The 18,500-nt window shown below is 41.7% G+C and overlaps 1 protein-coding gene across 9 annotated transcripts in view; it reads right to left on the bottom strand.

The window, feature by feature from the left end:
• Nucleotides 1–9,342: 9,342 nt before the first annotated feature.
• The window catches only part of MLXIP (MLX interacting protein), a 54,421-nt gene continuing 45,263 nt past the window's right edge, over nt 9,343–18,500 (bottom strand). For 6 of the 9 annotated variants that reach the window (XM_082324873.1, XM_082324880.1, XM_082324878.1 and 3 more), the window contains 2 exons: nt 15,594–15,723; nt 9,343–14,892 (listed from right to left, as the gene is read on the bottom strand). In XM_082324873.1, coding sequence (XP_082180999.1) covers nt 14,771–14,892; nt 15,594–15,723 — 252 coding nt within the window. In that variant the 3' untranslated portion in view covers nt 9,343–14,770. Of the gene's footprint in view, nt 14,893–15,593; nt 15,724–16,136; nt 17,622–18,500 lie in introns of those variants that run through there. The other 3 variants (XR_014229548.1, XR_014229547.1, XR_014229546.1) reach the window with 3 other exon arrangements.

The following is an 18,500-nucleotide window of genomic DNA, read 5'->3' as shown; positions in this document are numbered from 1 at the left end:
ATCGGTTCAGCCCGGAGAACAGTCCTTGCACCAGCCCCAGGCACTTCAGAGGAGTTCATGCACACACCAAACTTTTCATTTTCAGAGACAGATTATTTCACGTGGAAAAGAGAACCAATTATTTTGACACCGAGATGTTGTTCCTTGAAAGTTTTCTGGTGACTTGACAAACACTCACCTTTCAATCTACCCCTACCTTTCAGGCACATCTTTTATCACAGAGGTGGGAAGCACAAGTGTGCATGTGCCACTTTGCATTTTCACAAAGGTATGCTCCTAGGGGTTTCCGTAGCTCTGCAGGTCCTCTTCTGATCACAGCCTCATACTTGTAAATCCTAGGAACAATTTTTCTGTTTTGGCACATATGAGAATTCCCTGCATTTCGTTACTGGAAATGGCAAATAGCCTCAGGGGAGTTAGAGAGAAGGGTGACAGATGGGGAGGTGGGATCCTGGACATCCTCTGCTGGGTTACGTGAGGGGGTCACACCTCGGGGACAGGGTCTTACAGGCATCCAGCAAAAGGATAGATATGTTGACCTGGAGGCCTGACCTGGCTTGCACATAAGCCCCTCATGGCTTTTTCACTGCTAGCGTTGGCCCACTCTTACACAGACCCTGCAGGAGAAGGTTGCTGGCTTTGGGCACCAACGATGTGCGTGCATGCTCCAACCGTGTTTTTAAAAAAACCAACGGAGTTTACATTCTAAATCCTACATTTTGGAGAGCCCAAGGATTTAGATGGGCTGTCTAAGTCAAGCGTCCTGAACTCCTAGTCAAATAGATTATGCAGGACACGATCTGTGTCAGTCTGAAACTGCATCTAGATCACTATCAGCGAAGACGCATTTGAACCAATTTTTGATGTAATCTTTCAAAAAAGAAAAAACCCCAAACTATCACCCACAAAAAAAAAAAAAAAAAAACAAACCATGGAGAAGCCACTGACGCAAAACTCCACGGTACTTAAATGCAGCTTGGCTGTCCACATCTACAGCACTCCAGGCAACAAGCAGCTTGAACACCATCATCCAGCTACCTTTCGGCCAAGTCAGCTGCTCTCCAAGCCCGCCATGAAACGCCGAGTAGGTGGGTGCGACTTAACCTTGCTACGCGTTGTAAGGTTCCACTGGCTGATGTTCATTGCTAGCTCAGCCACTTAATGTCTATATGCTTTAGAAATTTAGCACGCTGCAGAAACCCAGGAAGTTTTGCAAAAATGATGTAGAGGCTTGAGACTAATCATTGTGTTCTTTCTTTTTTTTTTTTTCTTTCCCCTCTTCATTTGAATGCAGAGATCAACAGGTTTGCAATCTTCCTCTTCTGTTCCCTGGTTCCTTTGGGCTCCTTGGCACCAACAGCCACCTCAGAAGAAAGCAAATCTACTATAGGACAGAGACAGAAGCATTTTACTACCAGAATAAAGCCCTTAGCATCAGTGATAGCAAGGCAAGCGACTACCTTGTTTAAAAACTATGTAAGTGTACTATTTTGCTGTGTCTATGTCTGTAAAGAAATCTCTTGAATTATTATAAAACACTAGAAACACCATCAGAAAAGAAATATTTGGGTTAGAACCTAAAATAGTCCTTTCTCTTCATTCCATACAAGAAGGAAAGCATTTACGTTGCATTATTTTAGGGCAGAGTTGGAGCAATGTCTAGGACAGCTGGGGAAAGCCTGGGCAACTTCGCCTCAGCTAACTGCTAGCTGCGATCTTCCAGACTAAGTGCATTGCTCTTTCTTGGTCTCCCGAGTCACGCTAGGCTTGAAGCAGGCATCTTTTTGGATGAAACTGGTCAGATCACTGGAAACATGGAGAGAATCGCCTGACTCTTTGGTCTGATCCTAGTACTAGAGCAGTCAGGAGCACTTCTGCCAAAAATCCTGCCCAGCCCCTCCGTTCCTTGGAGATGGTAAAATGTGCACTGAACCGAAGTGTCAATAGTTCGGACAAATTTCAGTTCCCAAGAGTACATTGATAAAAATCAATGTAAACATTTCCCCTGAATTTATTCTTGAAATCAAAACCATCTCTGCTGATACAGATGAAAATATGCTCAGGACAAAGCAATCTCTTGCATGAGTAAATTTTGCCCAGATGGCAAAGGAAAAAAAAGACGACTTAGAAAAGCTGAAAACAAAGCCAAGCAGGCTATTAAGATAGAAAGTACTGCACAATCAGCCCCAGATAGTGTGCAATACCTACTCGATAAAAGGAGCGTAGGTGTTAACACAGCTATTGAACAACAACAAAAACCCCCAGGCACACACAAACTGAAAGACAGGTGTGTATGCGCCTAGACATTCAAACATGCAGCGACTACCGGGAAAGATGTAAACCAAAAGATTAATAACTTCTCTCTCCTCTTCCTCCCCTCCAGAACACGTGTAGCTCTGTAACGCCCAGAACTAAGAGCTGGCTAACTGCTGACTCCCAGTCCGAAGACATGGTGAAGAAAATACCCAAATGCCCAGCTTTTGACGCAGATTGCTGCATTTTCCACATTTTTTACAACATTTTGCGAAACCTGAGAGGCGATATAGAATTAATCTGTGGTAATAATTTAACTCTGTTTGTCGATGCAAATATCAATCAGCTACATGTGACATTGAGTGAACGAGCTGCGCTTTACACCTGCAAGAATGAGGACCTTCCACAGCTGGATCATAGCCAGGTCCAGAGGATGAAAATAGCAGAGAAGAAGACGTATATCTGGCAGGTTTTACAGAAATACGAACAATTCACGCAGGATACAACAAAAATGTACTCTTCAGCAAAAAAGTAATATGCTAGGATGAAAAAATAACTTTAAGATACTGGAGGCTTGGCTAAATGTGACCTGTCAGTAGTTACGTGATCAGTTTGATGCCAGGAACAACACTGATAACGTACTTACTATTCTACATATTGTAACTATATAATCTAGTTTAATTTAATATTTAAAGGATGAATGTCTTAAGTTATTGATCATATTTATTATAAAACTATTTATACTGTTTTATTTGCAACAGCATATAAAAAGGATGGACTAATGTAAGTCGGGGTGATTTAATTAACCAAGCACGACATAAATAAGCAAACAGGAAAGCATAATTTCAGTAATTTTAATGTTATTTATATTTTTATCTTGCAATTATTTTTCAAAAGAAGAGTTGATTGTCAGTAGACTGATTTTGTACTTCTCTCTCTGCTAGTGAATTGTATTTATGAATTTATATAATAATACATCTGTTTTTATAAATTTATTTAAGCAATTATATAGTTTATATATTTATTCAGATTTTTAACTTTTATATTTTAATACTGAAAGGGATGAAGGATGTATTTGCTACTTTGGTGTATGGTTTTACTCATTTTATGTCATTATATTTGGATAGAATCTGGAATTTAATTAAAATGAGATTAAATACAACTAATAGTGCTGGATTCTCTTCTTACCATGTAATTCTTTTTTACAATATTTTTTGCACTGAAAACCTAGTGTTTTATTAAACAGCAAATTGAACTAGCTGTTTCTGGTCCTTGTCATATTAAAGATATTAGAAACAGCATATATCCTTTCCCATCCATTTTTATTCATAGACACGAAGCAGGTTTTTTTTCTTAAGTTCCTAACTGGTTTCTTGTTTGGATGCACCAGTGGGTAAATTGTTTTCTAATCAGCCCCTGCTTCTGAAGGCTGGATTATTGCGGCTTCTGCAACACAGCTCCAGAATGCGGTTTAGCTTTACAAGTTTTCATGGTTTGCGGCCAGCACCAGCTCTGCTGGAAACACGCTGGGTCAGCTCCGACACAAGCACCGCACCGCGACGGGCTGAGCTAATTACCGCTCCCGGAGCTGGTAACAGAGCAAGGACGCTCAAATGGTCTAGGAGCAATAGGACTTGTCATATACTTGTTTTTCCTTTATTTCATATCAACTCCTGATTATCCCAAATAACGGGAAGGGTAATAATAATACAATTATTTTAGTCTAAATTACCATACAAAGTTCAAGCCAGTCTAAGCATTAGAACCAGTTCCGAAATTAACATTATCTATTTAAAAAACAGTTCCAAAAATTAACATTATTTATCTATATTAAAAAAAAAATCATTTGACTTGAAATGCCCACTTAAAACACAAGTAAAGGATTATTCCTCTTTGCTGCCATCCCCTGTGTTCACGGATGGTGGTCCATACCAGTACACAGCCCTGTGCAGGCTTGACTTTGCTCAAGAGTCCTCAGATTTGTGCTCTGCAAGCCCAGGGAATTGCAGCTGGATTGAGCCCCTGTGTCCCAGTGGCACCGGGGCCCCATCTCTGCGAGGCTGTGAAAAGCCTAAGAGGAGCTGGAGCGAGGGCTTTTGGTACCAGATCATCTCCTCCATCCTCCTTTCAGCTCCTCTCAACGCAAAATACGTCAGTGCCCAACTCACCCTTCTGCTGTGGTGGTTCTTCAAGATGGTGCCATTAGTGCCGATGCAGCTGTAGCTCCTCTTCCTCCCGTTGCTGGAGAACTGGCCCCGTTCTGCCCAGACTTCTCCAGAAGAGTGGTTTCTTGACATCAACAGAGTCTCTGCCAGTCCCTAAAAAGCACCAGTTTGGGGGTGGGTCCTAGAAAAGTATTCTGGTTTCCCAAGAGGAACAGAGATCCAAGCTCCTTGCTGGAGCCAGGGGAAGAATTTCTCCCAAACGGAACAATTTCAGACACCGCTATGGAGATGTCACATAGTGGTGACAGGCAGAAGGATGCAGGCAGATCTGAGACCGTTACCCCAGTTTCTGATGTTAGCACAGGTAGCATGGCTCTGTCTTTGTTAGTGCCACTCTGGCACACCTTGAGTTCAAAGAATGTTCTACTAAACCACCTCTCTGACCTGTGAGAGCTTCATACAAGCATGGCGAGTCCAAAGGTTGGTATTTGCTCATGATGTTTTCTGCATCAGAAAGGCACCTGCCAGTCCTGGAAGTCTCAGTGCTAACCCCCATGAGAAGCAGAGACACACTGGTGGCTGGGGCACTCTCTCAAATTACTCTGCTTAATTCCAGGTCTACCAGTTTTTCCAAGGTCCAAAAGGTGCAATTCCAACCTCACGTCGTTAATTTTTAATAGGGAAAGAAGAGGGAATGGAAAAGGATCACTGACTGGGGATGTGCCTATCCCCAAGGCAGAAGCAACATCTGCTGACCTTATCAGGCAGGGTGTGCTGGTTTTGGCGGGGGTAGAGTTAATTTTCTTCAGAGCAGCTAGCGTGGGGCTGTGTTTTGGATCTGGGCTGGAAACAGTGTTGATAGAACAGGGATGGTTTCGCTGTTGCTGAGCAGGGCTGACACAGAGTCAAGGCCTTTTCTGCCTCTCCCCCCACGCCACCAGCGAGGAGGCTGAGGGGCACAAGGAGCTGGGAGGGGACACGGCCGGGACAGCTGGCCCCGACTGACCCAAGGGCCATCCCACACCACAGGACTCCATGCCCAGCATACGAAGCTGGGGGAAGAAGAAGGAAGGGGGGGACGTTCGGAGCGATGGCGTTTGTCTTCCTAAGTCACCGCTACGCATGGTGGAGCCCTGCTCTCCTGGAGATGGCTGAACACCTGCCTGCCGACGGGACGCAGTGAATGAATTCCCTGTTTTGCTTTGCTTGTGCACACGGCTTTTGCTTTACTTATTAAACCGTCTTTATCTCAACCCACGAGTTTTCTCACTTTTACCCTTCCGATTCTCTCCCCTTCCCACCAGGGGGGAGCGAGCCAGCGGCTGCGTGGTGCTTAGTTGCCTGCCAGGTTAAACCATGACATAGGGTCAGCAAACCCCTACGAGCAGGAAGACATTCACATCCTCAGGGCTTCGACATCACCATTTCCAATGGTTGACACAAACCACTTAAACCTTGCTGAACCAGGGTTTCCCCTCTCATGCACATCTTTTTTTTTCACCTTCTAAATATGTAAATAGCTAAATGAAAGAGTTTTCCTTGGAAAGGGAGACAGATTTCCTCAGAAGCTCGAACAAGATGTTAAAGTGAGTCAGATGGTCTGTCCCAATTCACGTCATGGGAAGAGCAACCTCAAAAAGAAGAAGGGGCATAAAATTATAGTAAAATAGTAAAATTCTTCCCCCCAGGGGCACGAAATTGTAGTGCCCGCCCTGCAGACTCAGCTCACCTCAAGAGTCTGAGCTCGCGCACACGGGATGCATGCTTGAAGTAGGGAGACACAAGCTTATGCAAAACTGTGGCAAGCCGCTGTTCTCCTCACATGTGCTTGAAAGAGAGCGGTGCTTTGCCACAAGCGTTTGGGATGCAGCAAGGCAGATAGATAGGCTGGCTGATACCAGAACATCAAACTTCAAAGGGCTGAGGTCAGGAAGTGATGACCAGCACCAAACTGAGAAGTCAGAATGAGAGTGTAAGTGCATGCCTAGGTAAGCGAGACAGAAACAGCGACTGCAGATAGTCTGATGCACAGTGACACAACTATATCACTAAAGCACTTCCAACATCTGCATTATGCTCATTTCTGCAAGCTCATATAGCAAACAGCCATTGATGTTGTGAGACTGAGTTTATTCAGGTTCTGTAGGCAGCCTATGGATGTGTGGGTGCTCAGGTACTGCCCTTTCGTCTACCCCAATACAGTTGGTTCCCTGCGAACCGTGGGCAGACGTAGAGGCTGCTTCTTTGAAAAGCTCTTCCCACTTCTCCGAGAAGATGGGGCAGCCTCAGAAAAGGGAGGAACATTAAACAGGTTAGAGTCACATGTTGGATGACTGTGCTTGGCCTGCACAGTAAAGAGAAGACGTGAGAGCCAACACTAGCCCTAATGCAGAGGTGGTTGTGGAGCTTCCTTTGCAAGAGATTCTCAGGACGTCTGCTGCCCACGCCCAAGGCAGAGTGCTCGAAAGCTCATGCTGAAGCCCAGAGATGCTCAAAAGACGACTTGAGCATTCACAGAGGAAGGCTCAGACAAGTCACTCCCAAGAGGAGAAGGCTGCCAGTCCCAGACAGAACAGCGCGAGAACATCTGCAGATCTGTAGCCTTCCTGGTGCAGGGTCACCAGGGCTCAGATAAATCCTCCTCAGCCCTGGAGGGCTGGAAGTTGGGGGATACGCCTGTGCCACATGGTGCACCTCTGCTGTGATAACGAGGTGGTGACCGGGAAAGCTTTCTTGACAAGCAGTTCCCCATTTATCCTGATTGAAAATGAAGCTGTTGACTTTCAAGGCCTACGAGGAATGAACAGTTGAGATGGAGGACACAGAAGTGTCAAAAGGGCAGGACGCAGCAGGACTTAGGGACGTGATGAGTCTAATCTTTTGTGGCTTTGTTTCCATTTTGTGATGGAAAGGTATTGAGGTTTGCAACACAAACACATTGTTCCGAGATAGGAACGTGTTAAACATCTCTCTGGATGACAACGGGGACTCTTCTGTGTCTGCACCCAGGGAACTTCCCCGACGCCCAACTATTCACTGTCTGCCCACCTCCTGGTGATGTGCGTGCTCAGGAGGAGGAAGTCCTCAGGGATGAGAGTAGGCACAGAAGGGCTCCTGAGGGTAAATACAGGTTAAAATAAAAAAAAAAAATTAAAGATCTAGTGAGCATTGCTTTCCATTCTTTTACACATAAAGAGAACCCTGAGCTGTTTGCCCACTGAAGTGCCAATTCTCTTACAGCAGTGATTTCATTTGGCATAATTTCCATAGAGCAAATGCAGGTCCATTTTTGGCAGTGATCAAGGATTAGCGGCATCAGCCACAAAAATAAGCCATTTCAATAACTGGCTTTTGGCACATCAGCTACAGTTATACCAGCCTCAGTGAAATCACCACAAAATCAGTAGTAAAGAAAAGACTGCTCTGCAGCCACAGCTTCCTCCCAGAGACGTTTGATAGGATCGTTGCAGTAACACTGGCATATGTAATGCTTGGTTGAGTGTGAAGTCAGGCTGAAGTGTTGCTTTATCACTGTTTAAATAGCACTGATATTCACTGCCTTCTCCTACCAAAATGCTTTATGTGAGATCAAGCTAGAGATATTTAAAAAATTAAATGCAAACAGAGTCAGAAAACTGCTATACCTTCTCCTGGAACCACAGGCCTGACTCTTATCAAAAGTTCTCATAAGCTATATTAAGTCAAAGCCACCAATCACAAGGATGAGATTAACCAGCATCAATTCTTGTGCAATGATTTTAAAATAAAATCCCTCTTTTCACTCATCTATTACCTTTCACTTCAACTACAGCCTCAGTCACCTCATGCTGCTTCTACTCGGCAAGAAAATCCAATATACCAATGAGGCGACAACTGAAGCACAGAGAGCTGAAGTGTCCTACCAGGGAAAAACAAAAATCAGTCATTAAAGGCAAAAATGAAATGTTATTTGTTTCATTTTTTTAAATGGAATTAAGCAGCTCAATGCCTAGCACTGACATCAATTCCATGGGAATACTGTGTTATCCAATCTCAGTGCTGCTCTGTGGAGTCCACTGGCCAGGCAGTATGTCAGCCAAGAGCCCCAAATCCAAGCCTGCAAGAAAATAAGACCATCAGGGCTCGAGGCATTGGTGCAGCCCCCACAGGCTTAGGAAGTTTACCTTTCTTGGAGAAATACCAGGGCTACCTTTGAATTACTAGCCTGTTAAAAGTAGGTGCAGAAATAAATAGATGTTTGTTTAGCTTTGTCAAAAGAGCTCGCTCTCACTGCTATGCTTAATATACTTAACAACAATAAGGGTCTGATTGCTTCAGGAACACATCAGAACGTCAATACATTTGGAAAATTATGTTATACAAAATGTGAAAGAGCAGGCTCACTGGTTATTTAGGGTGAAGAAACATGCACACTCTGCCAACGCCTGGACTTGTAGAGATGGTACTTTAGCCCTCCTGTTCATTCCCAGTCTCTAACCTGCTTCAGTGAAGGGGAGCAGAGTTGACTACAGAGGGTAATCTTCAATTTTTGCTAATCTGGCTAATACTTACTCTGGTGAGCCAGGCAACAACCCAGCACAGAGCAAATACAGCCTGGTGGCCAACGCATGAGTAAAGGAAATCACTTGTAGGCTCCGAGTGAGCCCATCAGGGTGAGCTGATTCTTTCAGTCAAGAAGGGCCCAAGGGGCACCGAGTTTCTTCAAAGGAGTCCAAGCTTCAGAAGCTCAACAGAAGATATAAGCCTTGCAATGGGAAAGCCAAACACAGATCCCAAAGGGGTAACTTCAGCATTACTAATGGGGAAATGAGCCCTTGTCACCTTTCAGAGTTGCAAAAAGGATGGCAGGTCCTGTTATTCCACTTACCATTACCCCACGTCCAGTTAGAAAATAAAGGCATTACAACCAGTTTCTTCCAAAAAATAACCTTTATTGTTTTGGTTGTAAATATAAAAAAAATGCATTGCACAATTTAACAGACCTACTGAAAAGTGCTACGTATCAACAGCACAACAGAAACTGTGTCATGCAACAGAACAGGAAACCTAGCCAAAGCAAGAGCACAACCTGAAGTCCTCACACCTCCAAGCTTTTTTTTTTTTTCCCTTTTTTTTTTTTTTTTGAACAAGAATGAACTCCATTCACTTAAAACACATTTAAATACAAGGTTAGAGGAAGAAAGAGAGCATTGTATTGTTAATTAAAAGGCTTGCTCCTAACATTGATATATTTTGATTCAAAACCTTATTTGTGTTGGAAAAGTTCAGATATAAAAGCAGTTCAGACAATGGCTAGAAAGTCATTCTATTATATACCTACGATGTATTTCTTTGTAACTGAATCAAGTTTTACGGATCAATCTACAGTTTGGTACTACCACTTCTGCTCTAACACAGTAAATGAGCATGAAATCCAACCAAGAATGAAACAAAAGGAAACTTGAGGCCTTAACTGATGTTGTGGGAACAACATTGGGGCCCTATAAAAGAAAAAGCCCCAAAACAAATGATCTCCTCTGAAACTCAAGTATATAAATTGAGGAGGAGTAAGAGGAAAACTCCTGTTGTCTCACTTAATCAAAAAACCTCCTAAAAGTCATCAACAGCTGTCCATACTCCTCCAAGATTGGGATGACTGAATCCCTAAAGCACCTAAACCAGGTATCATCAGCCTTTTTCATTCTGGGTGTTTTTCCATGCAATAAAGGTGGAAAGAAAGAAAGGAAGGAACAAAGAAAGAAAGAAAGAGGTCAAAATAGTTAACAACCCATTCTATCTCCAGCAGTATCTTCTAGTTGGCAACATCAAGGCAAGAATTACCCACTCCAGAAACAAAGAAAGTTTACCTTTCAAATAATTTGTACCACAGAAGCATTATCTTAGTGAATGTTTCTGCAGTGAGCTTCTCTCTCCTGCTCTCAAACTGCTCTTCAGGATTTTGGGGCTTTAAAAGCAAACAAAACAAAATTTACCTGCCCCTCTCATCTGCAGCACACACGCATACACAGACACGCACACGCACCCAAGGGAATGTAAAAAAAACCCCTGAAGATAGAAAGTAAAGGGACATTATTTTCCAATGCAATTTGACAGCCCTTTGTCTTTTCAGGCCACTCCAGATTTAGAAATTTAAGCATTTGCATATTTACCGGGTTTCTGTCAAACTTGTGGTATGACAGTATGTACACGTGTGCGTATGTGCCTGTGTACATGGGAGGGGAGGACGGTGAAGTCAGCAGGAAAGACGCAATTTTTTCCATACGTACACACAATTTTTCACAGCCTCAGTTTCAAAGGGACACTGTAATGCTACACAGATAAAATCCTCTTAAAACCCAGGGAAGCCCCACTTTGTCAATTCACTGAATTTTCCACATCGCACTGTATTAGGGGGAAGAACGCGCGAGTTAAGATAAATCAAATGCATACAGGACGCCAAGATCTAAGGCACAGATGGAAACATTCTAGTAAGCCTCCCTTCAAGGAAGGCTTCCCAAGGGGCCTAGAAAAGCATGGAAGAACATGCCAATCAGGTCAAATGGTATTAATTAAGAATCCTTTGGTTTTGTGCAGAGATCAGACTGTCAAGATGAAGCATGCACTTGTCTCTGTTGCTACTACTCATTAATTCCTTCAACTGGAGTTTGCTCCTGGGCTTTCACCACTTATTCCTCCTGCTAACAGGGAGCATCATACAAGCCTAATAACTACATCAGACAATGCACAAGTTCTCCAGAACTTGTGTTTGCACTGGGGGCCATCTACAATATACTGATTAAGAGAATTCAAGGTCAGAAGGAGCCACTAGACAATCTCAGTTTGACTTTGTGCATATCACAGGCCATAAATATTTTATCTAGCCACTCCCTTATTGAGTGAAGTATGTTGGATTTGACTGAAAATGACTTGCATTCAATTATACGGGGATTCTTTAAAAGTTTAGCACCAATTCACTGAAGACGGACGTGCATCATCTGTAATTCTGTGTAGAGTATAGGCACCGTGTGTTTTGCTTGCTTAAGTATACTTTGGTGACACTGAGGAAATTAGACTGCTTAAATCAGGGGAGAAAGTGTTAACAAACTTTTTTTTAAAGAAATATAGTATTTAGACTCCTCAAGGGGTAAGACAGACAGACTAAGGAGTGCAACTATAAACGACAGTAGAAAACTATGCAGGAATTAATACATACGTGGTCAATTTTTTTTCATACCAATCCTCAGTACTTTTACTGTGCAGATGTGAGACACAATACAGCTTTTTCCTCCTGTGTTTCCAAATGAAGTGAAATCACACCACTCACAAGGTCGACTGATAAAATAAAAGAATTCTGATTTGCAATAACAGGGTGACAAAAATACACTGAATCACTGCTTCAAAGAGCAGCTACATCATTTCTGGTAATTGCAGTACATGGAAAGTATCTTTTCACTTTTCCTTCCCTCCCTCCTACACTCCTGCCTAAGTAAGCAATCTTTGATTTAATTTTTTTCTCTTTATTATGTTAAGATTTGCAGTCTTTTAATAGTGCCATGAGCTTGTTTCTCCACCGCAAGTTATTAAAATAAGCACTTTCCCTCCAATTGTAACCAGCTCACAGTGCAATGAGCATGATGGTTTTTCCATCCAGATAAAAACTGCTAATGGACAAAATGTTTAGCAGTTCAATCGCATTACCCCTTTCTATTCCTTTAAGGTCCCTTTCAGCTTCCAATCCATTCAGTGAGATCTGAGATGTCAGGATTTACGCTTAGAAGTCGTCAGACTTCCCTGGGCTTTGAAGTATGCTTGTAGTGCACTTTGCTCATTGAGACAAAACTAATGTCACTGATACTAGTAATGGCAGAAATCAAGCACAATCACTGCCTGACAAGCAGGAGACCACACTGCAGGGGAGGCATTACAGAATCTGTTAATCTGAAAAGTACAGCAAAAACAAAAGTGGGTCTGTTCTTGGACAATTTGCCTACCGAGTTCTTTCTAGAAACCCGGATACATATTTTTAACATGCAACTATGCATGTAGATATCTACGCATCTCAATGAGATAGCCCAGTAAAGAAAACTTGAGGGACTCTCCCCAGCTAATCACAGTGTTAAATGACTTCACTGGAATCAAGTTCACAATCGATGATAAAAATAGGGGGGATTTAAAGCACTGATTTAAAAAAGAATTTACACTTATTCAACACTTTTTATTCTGATGCATCCCAAAGAATACTGCTTAATTGATTACAACATTATGTACGCAAGACCTAGATACGGATCCCCCCAGAAAACCTACTCACTATTTAATTACTATGATAACCTTTATACACGATTTCAGCAAACCAGTCACAGGGACACAGGTTTTCACATGTGCCACAAACTTCAAATGGTATGTCAGAGCTACTGTAAAAAAACCAAAAAAAACCCCCACACAAAAAAAGAGCATCTCCTCATTTGCCTGCACAGCTATAGAAAGGCATGTTGGTATTTAGATCATGCCATTTTGTCTTCCCCTTCATCTCCTTTTCCCCCCAGCAGTCCCCTTCAGTCCCCAATTCCTCAACTCACAGTAACTCTGCCCAGGGAGAGGGCCCTGGGCTTAACCTTTCATGCTTTCTTCTTGCTACGGTCCTGCTCTCAAATAAGCGAACTCTGCAATGAAAGCTGCAAAATCTCAGGACAAAGAAGAAAGAAAAATACTCCCTGTGCGTAGTCCCACTTCCCAAGCCTATTGTTTCTTTTTAAAAAAAAAAACTTTGGCCCATCAAGCGGAGAAGACTGGGGACAATGCAGAGAAAAACTACATCCCCCCAAAAGGAGAACCTACTGACCCCATTTAAGCATGTGCAATGCCCAAATGTTTTAGCTGCTCCTCATTTTAGCACTGTGATAGCCTGCTCATCACCTCCAGGCAGCATGCTTTTGAAACTGGAAGAAAACTACTCAAGGGAGGTACAAGGGAAACCTTACCCACAGTTTGCATAGCTCTTAAGAATCAGAATCAAGTAATGAGTGGAATTCCAAGGGTCATAGGATCATTCCAGACTAGGAATAAATCAGCCAGAATGAATATCCCAGTGCTGTCTCAGGATGGACAGACTATCACTGCCGTAATGAGACTAAATTTATCTGCAGCAGAGCACAGTACTTGCTGAGACTGTCACGGAAAAAAGTTATGCAGTATTTTGGGTTTTAAACATATTTTTAGATGTTTTACAGTTCATGTTGAACATAATGGTTAGACTTGATCTTAAAGGTCTTTTCCAACCTAAATGATTCTATGATTCTATAACCTTCCCATACAGACCAAATCTAGCTAAGTCCTTCAGGTTTTTCAGATAGAAGGCAAAAAGAAGCAGCAAAAAAGACAAAGAAGCAAAGAACTGACTACAAATCCATGTGATTTGATATAGTTTCTGAGATAACAAAAAAGCCAATTTCTTAACACTACAAACTCAATTCTTGTCTCTGAAGCGCTACTACATTTATCTATGGATGTGTTTTATATGCGCACATTTTATGAGGAAGGCAGCTCAGCTCTGAAGGGTGCAAGAAAACAGTTCACAGCTTAAGTGGGTATGAAATTCACGTATCTGTCCTAATTGCAGAATCTATGCAATCTAAAACTGCTTTCTTGCACTTACTGCACAGCCTGCTACTCACTTGCAATGGCTGTATCAGGAAAAATAATAAAAGTCAGCTACTTTATTTGCTAGAAAATAAAGCATGTCTTGAAACCGATCATATGCAATGATACACTCATTAAAATAAAAATACACAAAACACAGCCTGAGATTTTAATTCTAGTATTTTTGCCATGAGTTGTCATCATTGACGGATTTTTCTTCTCCTTTGGTTTTTAATATGATCCTGTTCAACAATTTTCAATATTCAAGTAACACAAATGGAACTGAATACCAGAAAACAAAATAAAAAGCACATTTTGTTTCATGAAATCAAAAGTATGTTTCCCCTTTAAGAGAACATTCCTTGGTGTACAAGATTTACACTTCAGAGAACTTAGTACTTGAAGCTGTTTCATAGAAATATGTTTGTTGCATATAGATGCATGCTGCATTGATGGAGATATATTGCTGCCTGCAGGACTCACACCTGCTAAATTTACCTGAGCTTGGTGTTTTCTCACTTAACGGAGTACAGCACAGCACTGAAGAGGAATCAAAACGTTATGACAACGTTGCATCATACTTCCACATATTCTGATGGCAGAGCCAGATGCCCTGAACAACGTCTCAGGTGATGGAGAGAATTCTTTCTAAAGTGCACCAACTGAAAGGAGGCTCGCCAGGCTGCTAGACTGGCAGGTTCTCCACCCTTGTATAAGCAACTCATTGTCTTTGGTTGTTAGGTTTCGCCAGCTGTTTTGTTCATCTTGCTAACTGCCTCAGCAGCTTGCTCTGGCAAGCACGATGGATCCGACAGAATTGAGGTGGTTGTACTTAGATGCCGGAGGGTGTTCAGCACCACTATAAAAAAAAAAAAAAGTCAGAAAAGTATCAAAAGTCATTAGTCTGACTGCAAACAGATCCATCAGCATAGTGTGCAGGTATGCAAGGCTTGTTATGCATGACAGAATTATGGAAATACTTCTGCAAAACATGCACACCTCCACACATAGCAACAGCAATAAACAGAGATGTGCAAGAACTGTGCCCAGGGAACAAGGAATGGAGATCAAGGACTTTTTAAAAAAACCACCTATTTCTTCTACAAAGAGATTACCACTTGGCAATTTTAACTGTAAACGTAAATACTTGCTAAATTGCAAGGGAGAAAGGATCAAGCAATCACGCCCAAACAGAAGGTCATTCCAAAACTTGAATACAAATCTCAGAAGTCTTCCTTCATAATGAGATAAATCATACTACTAATCTTACTCCAACTAGAGCGGAGTGTTTGAAATTTAAATGCAGCTTGAGGCTGTTTAAATTCTGGTATCTATATTCAGCAATTTGGGTTTTTTCCTCTGTTCAGTGTTAAGTAAGCAACCAAGTATCTTCACAGACAAGAGAGGTTCTTATTTTTCCACTGAGATAATAAAAAAGAACTGGAAGTCATATTTAGCATCATGTGCTTTCTTTGTCATCCTCTGACTTTCAAGAAATGGTATTATATACGGTCTCACTTCCTATGATCTGGAATAGCTGCTGGATAGAACTTTACTTACTTGGCCTCAGAACAGGAAGAGAACAGTGCTGATCCAACCAGGCCATTGCAGTTTGATTCAGATCCTTAAAGCTTGTTGTGGAAACCATCCCATCGAAGGACTCAAACAACGGCTTAATAATAATGCTGAACTGCAAATCATCAAATGTTAAGGGAGACAACAAAGGAGGAGTTCAAAACATTCTACAGGAAAGGCTACCACAGCTCAGTCTGCAGACAAAACAATGGACTTCTAAATGTACTTCAACTACTAGAGGGATTGCAACATTTCAAAAAATATTTTTTGAAATCTATAACACTAAGACAAAGGAAAAAAATCGAACCTCAGTTCCTAGTGATACTCATTATTTTTTGCAAAATTCCCGTACAACTCACCTGATCTACAAACCAACTGCACGCTGTGGCACTGTTGCAAGCGCATGAGTATCTGGAACTTCTACATACGTGCAATTCATTCAATTTCTTCATTCCCACCTTTTTCATGTAACACTGACACTTTCCTAGCAGAACGATATACAAGCTTTAGTGTAACCACACCACTTACCATAGCACACCACAGATGCATTCGAGGTGGGGTCCGTGGACGAGTTTTGCCTGGCAATAGTGCGTCCAGCACAGGCCAACAGTGCAAGTATTCAGCCAATTTCTCAGGCAGATTTTTCAGCAAACACTAAAGTTCTCTGCTACTGCAACTAAACAAAAAACTCAAAGTACATAAGCATATTTTCAGTGATGATCAATGGCATGGCAAGGATTCCCACACCAAGGACCAGACTTGCTGATCTGCATCTATGTGGACCAGAACAGTAGCAAGCTGAGGCCTGCCAGGCTTTTCTTTTGGTTCTCTATCGTCACAGCTTGGAAGGATGGGCCTGGAATTGGCAATAACCTTCCTGGCAGAAAAGGAGCAGACAGAATTCTTAGCCTGTAGTGTGCTAAAACATACAGAGCACCACCACAAGCCTCAGTTGGCCTCAGCTCCCAGGCTTTCAGATGAGCTTTGCTGGAACGGTCACCATATTTGAACTCAAACCAGCTTGTTGTAACATCGCCATGATAATTCACCAAGTAGATTCCAGCTTACAGGTACATTTATTTCAGAAGCTGGTTGGATGATAAAACTAATCTGAAGGCTCAGAATATGTGGTTTTACCATGTTACTCCAGATGGGATTTTCTGACTACAGTCAGCAGCATGTGAGAATGTGCCCAAACCAATCTCAGCATTGTCATGCACCCCCATCTTTCTCACTGTGACTGACAATCAAGATAGGTCTAACAATTGCCTGGAATACTTGAGGGGATTTGCATGCCCTTACAGACTTTTACTGAGTTCCTGGAAGAACAACATGGGTACTATCCTATTGATATTCTAATATTCAAGAGTATTCTATTCTTGGGTTATCTCTAGTAGCCCAAGACCAGATTACTCATTTCCCTCCTATATGCAACAGAAACTATGGTATTTTCATATTTGTAATGAAACTGCCCTTCTCTCTCTTACAGTCATTTCATGAGGAGAAGATTTTTTTATTATTGTTACTAGCACTCACCCCTGGACCTTGTTAGCTTTTACTGCAAGACATTCTGAAATACGGCAGCATGCATTAAGGATTTAATCCAGCTGTTAGAACAACTGTTCCGTCACAGTTACATCCTGACTTGTAAAGGGAAGTTTGGGAACATTACTTTGCCTATCAACCTTCTCTTTCACCAACTACAAAAGCCTTTGTCTTTTCCCAAATACTACAAAACCCAGCTGCCCAAAATTGCATCTTCATCCCTGATAACCTCTGCCATTTTCTAGAAGTGTCTCACCTCCAAATTCTGGAGCTATTTAACATCTTGGAGCAGCATAAAATAAACACACTATCCAATCAGCAAACATGTGCGGGATTGTCTTTAAATAACTATTTTCATTGTTATATTAAAGATATCTATTTTCATAATTCACTTGAAATTGTTCCAGAGTTAATAACGCTGTAGAATCCAGAGGCTTCGCAGTTCCGCCAGCTCTACGTTATCAGAGACTGTGTGAGATCTTGCTAAGAATTGTTTCCTAAAAGGATGCTAAAAGGAAGAATGTCTTTCTAGGGCCAACATAAACCAGGAAACACCAGAGGAAGCATTTTCACATATCAAAGTATTAAAAATACTGTACATCATGCGTGCACAAGCATGCACATGTATACTCATATTATCCAGGTAGGTAGAGGGAAATAACCAGCACAGAACACAGACATACAAAATATAAAGTGCATATAAATAGCTATATGTACCTATGAAGTTTAATGGGAAAAGGGAAGGTTAACACTGCTGCTCATTGCTAATTACTAATATCCCTGAACTGATTCAAGCTAATGATATTTGATCCAAACTAGTTAAGTCTATACAACACATCACAAATGCAGCTAACTTGGTTTCATTTAGTTTGTGCCTTTCTACCTCCTGCATTATCATTTGCTTACAAGCACAGCTGCTAGCATTGGAGAAACAAAGAGAAACTAAGTTGATTCACTATTGTAACAAAAGACAAACAGAAAAATAACAAAAAAAAAAAAGAAAAAAGACAAAAAAAAAACTTGCAGGTTTTTAAAACTGCCATTGCAACAGCTTCAGTAATTGTTTGTATTATTTTTTTTCCTGAAATCTTTGTTATTCTCTGTTTAGTTTTTCCAAAAGGCTACAAGAGCTACAGTTACAGAGGCAGTCCATGAAACATTTCTTGCAGTATAATAACCCACCAAGAAACCCTTTCCTTTGTATTGCGTTTTACTTTCAAGTTACCTCCCATACTTTAAGGTGAACAAGTTCTGCCTCACAACAGCCCGTAAGGCAAGGATTCATATCCACATACAGATGTGAATGAAAACTGAGGGTATATGTTATTTAAATAACTTGGCTTAAAA

This window comes from Platalea leucorodia, assembly GCF_965183815.1.
Source record: "Platalea leucorodia genome assembly, chromosome: 12".
NCBI classification, from domain to species: domain Eukaryota; kingdom Metazoa; phylum Chordata; class Aves; order Pelecaniformes; family Threskiornithidae; genus Platalea; species Platalea leucorodia.
Note: the sequence above shows the minus strand (reverse complement) of the source record. Positions and strands in the feature narration are given on the sequence as shown.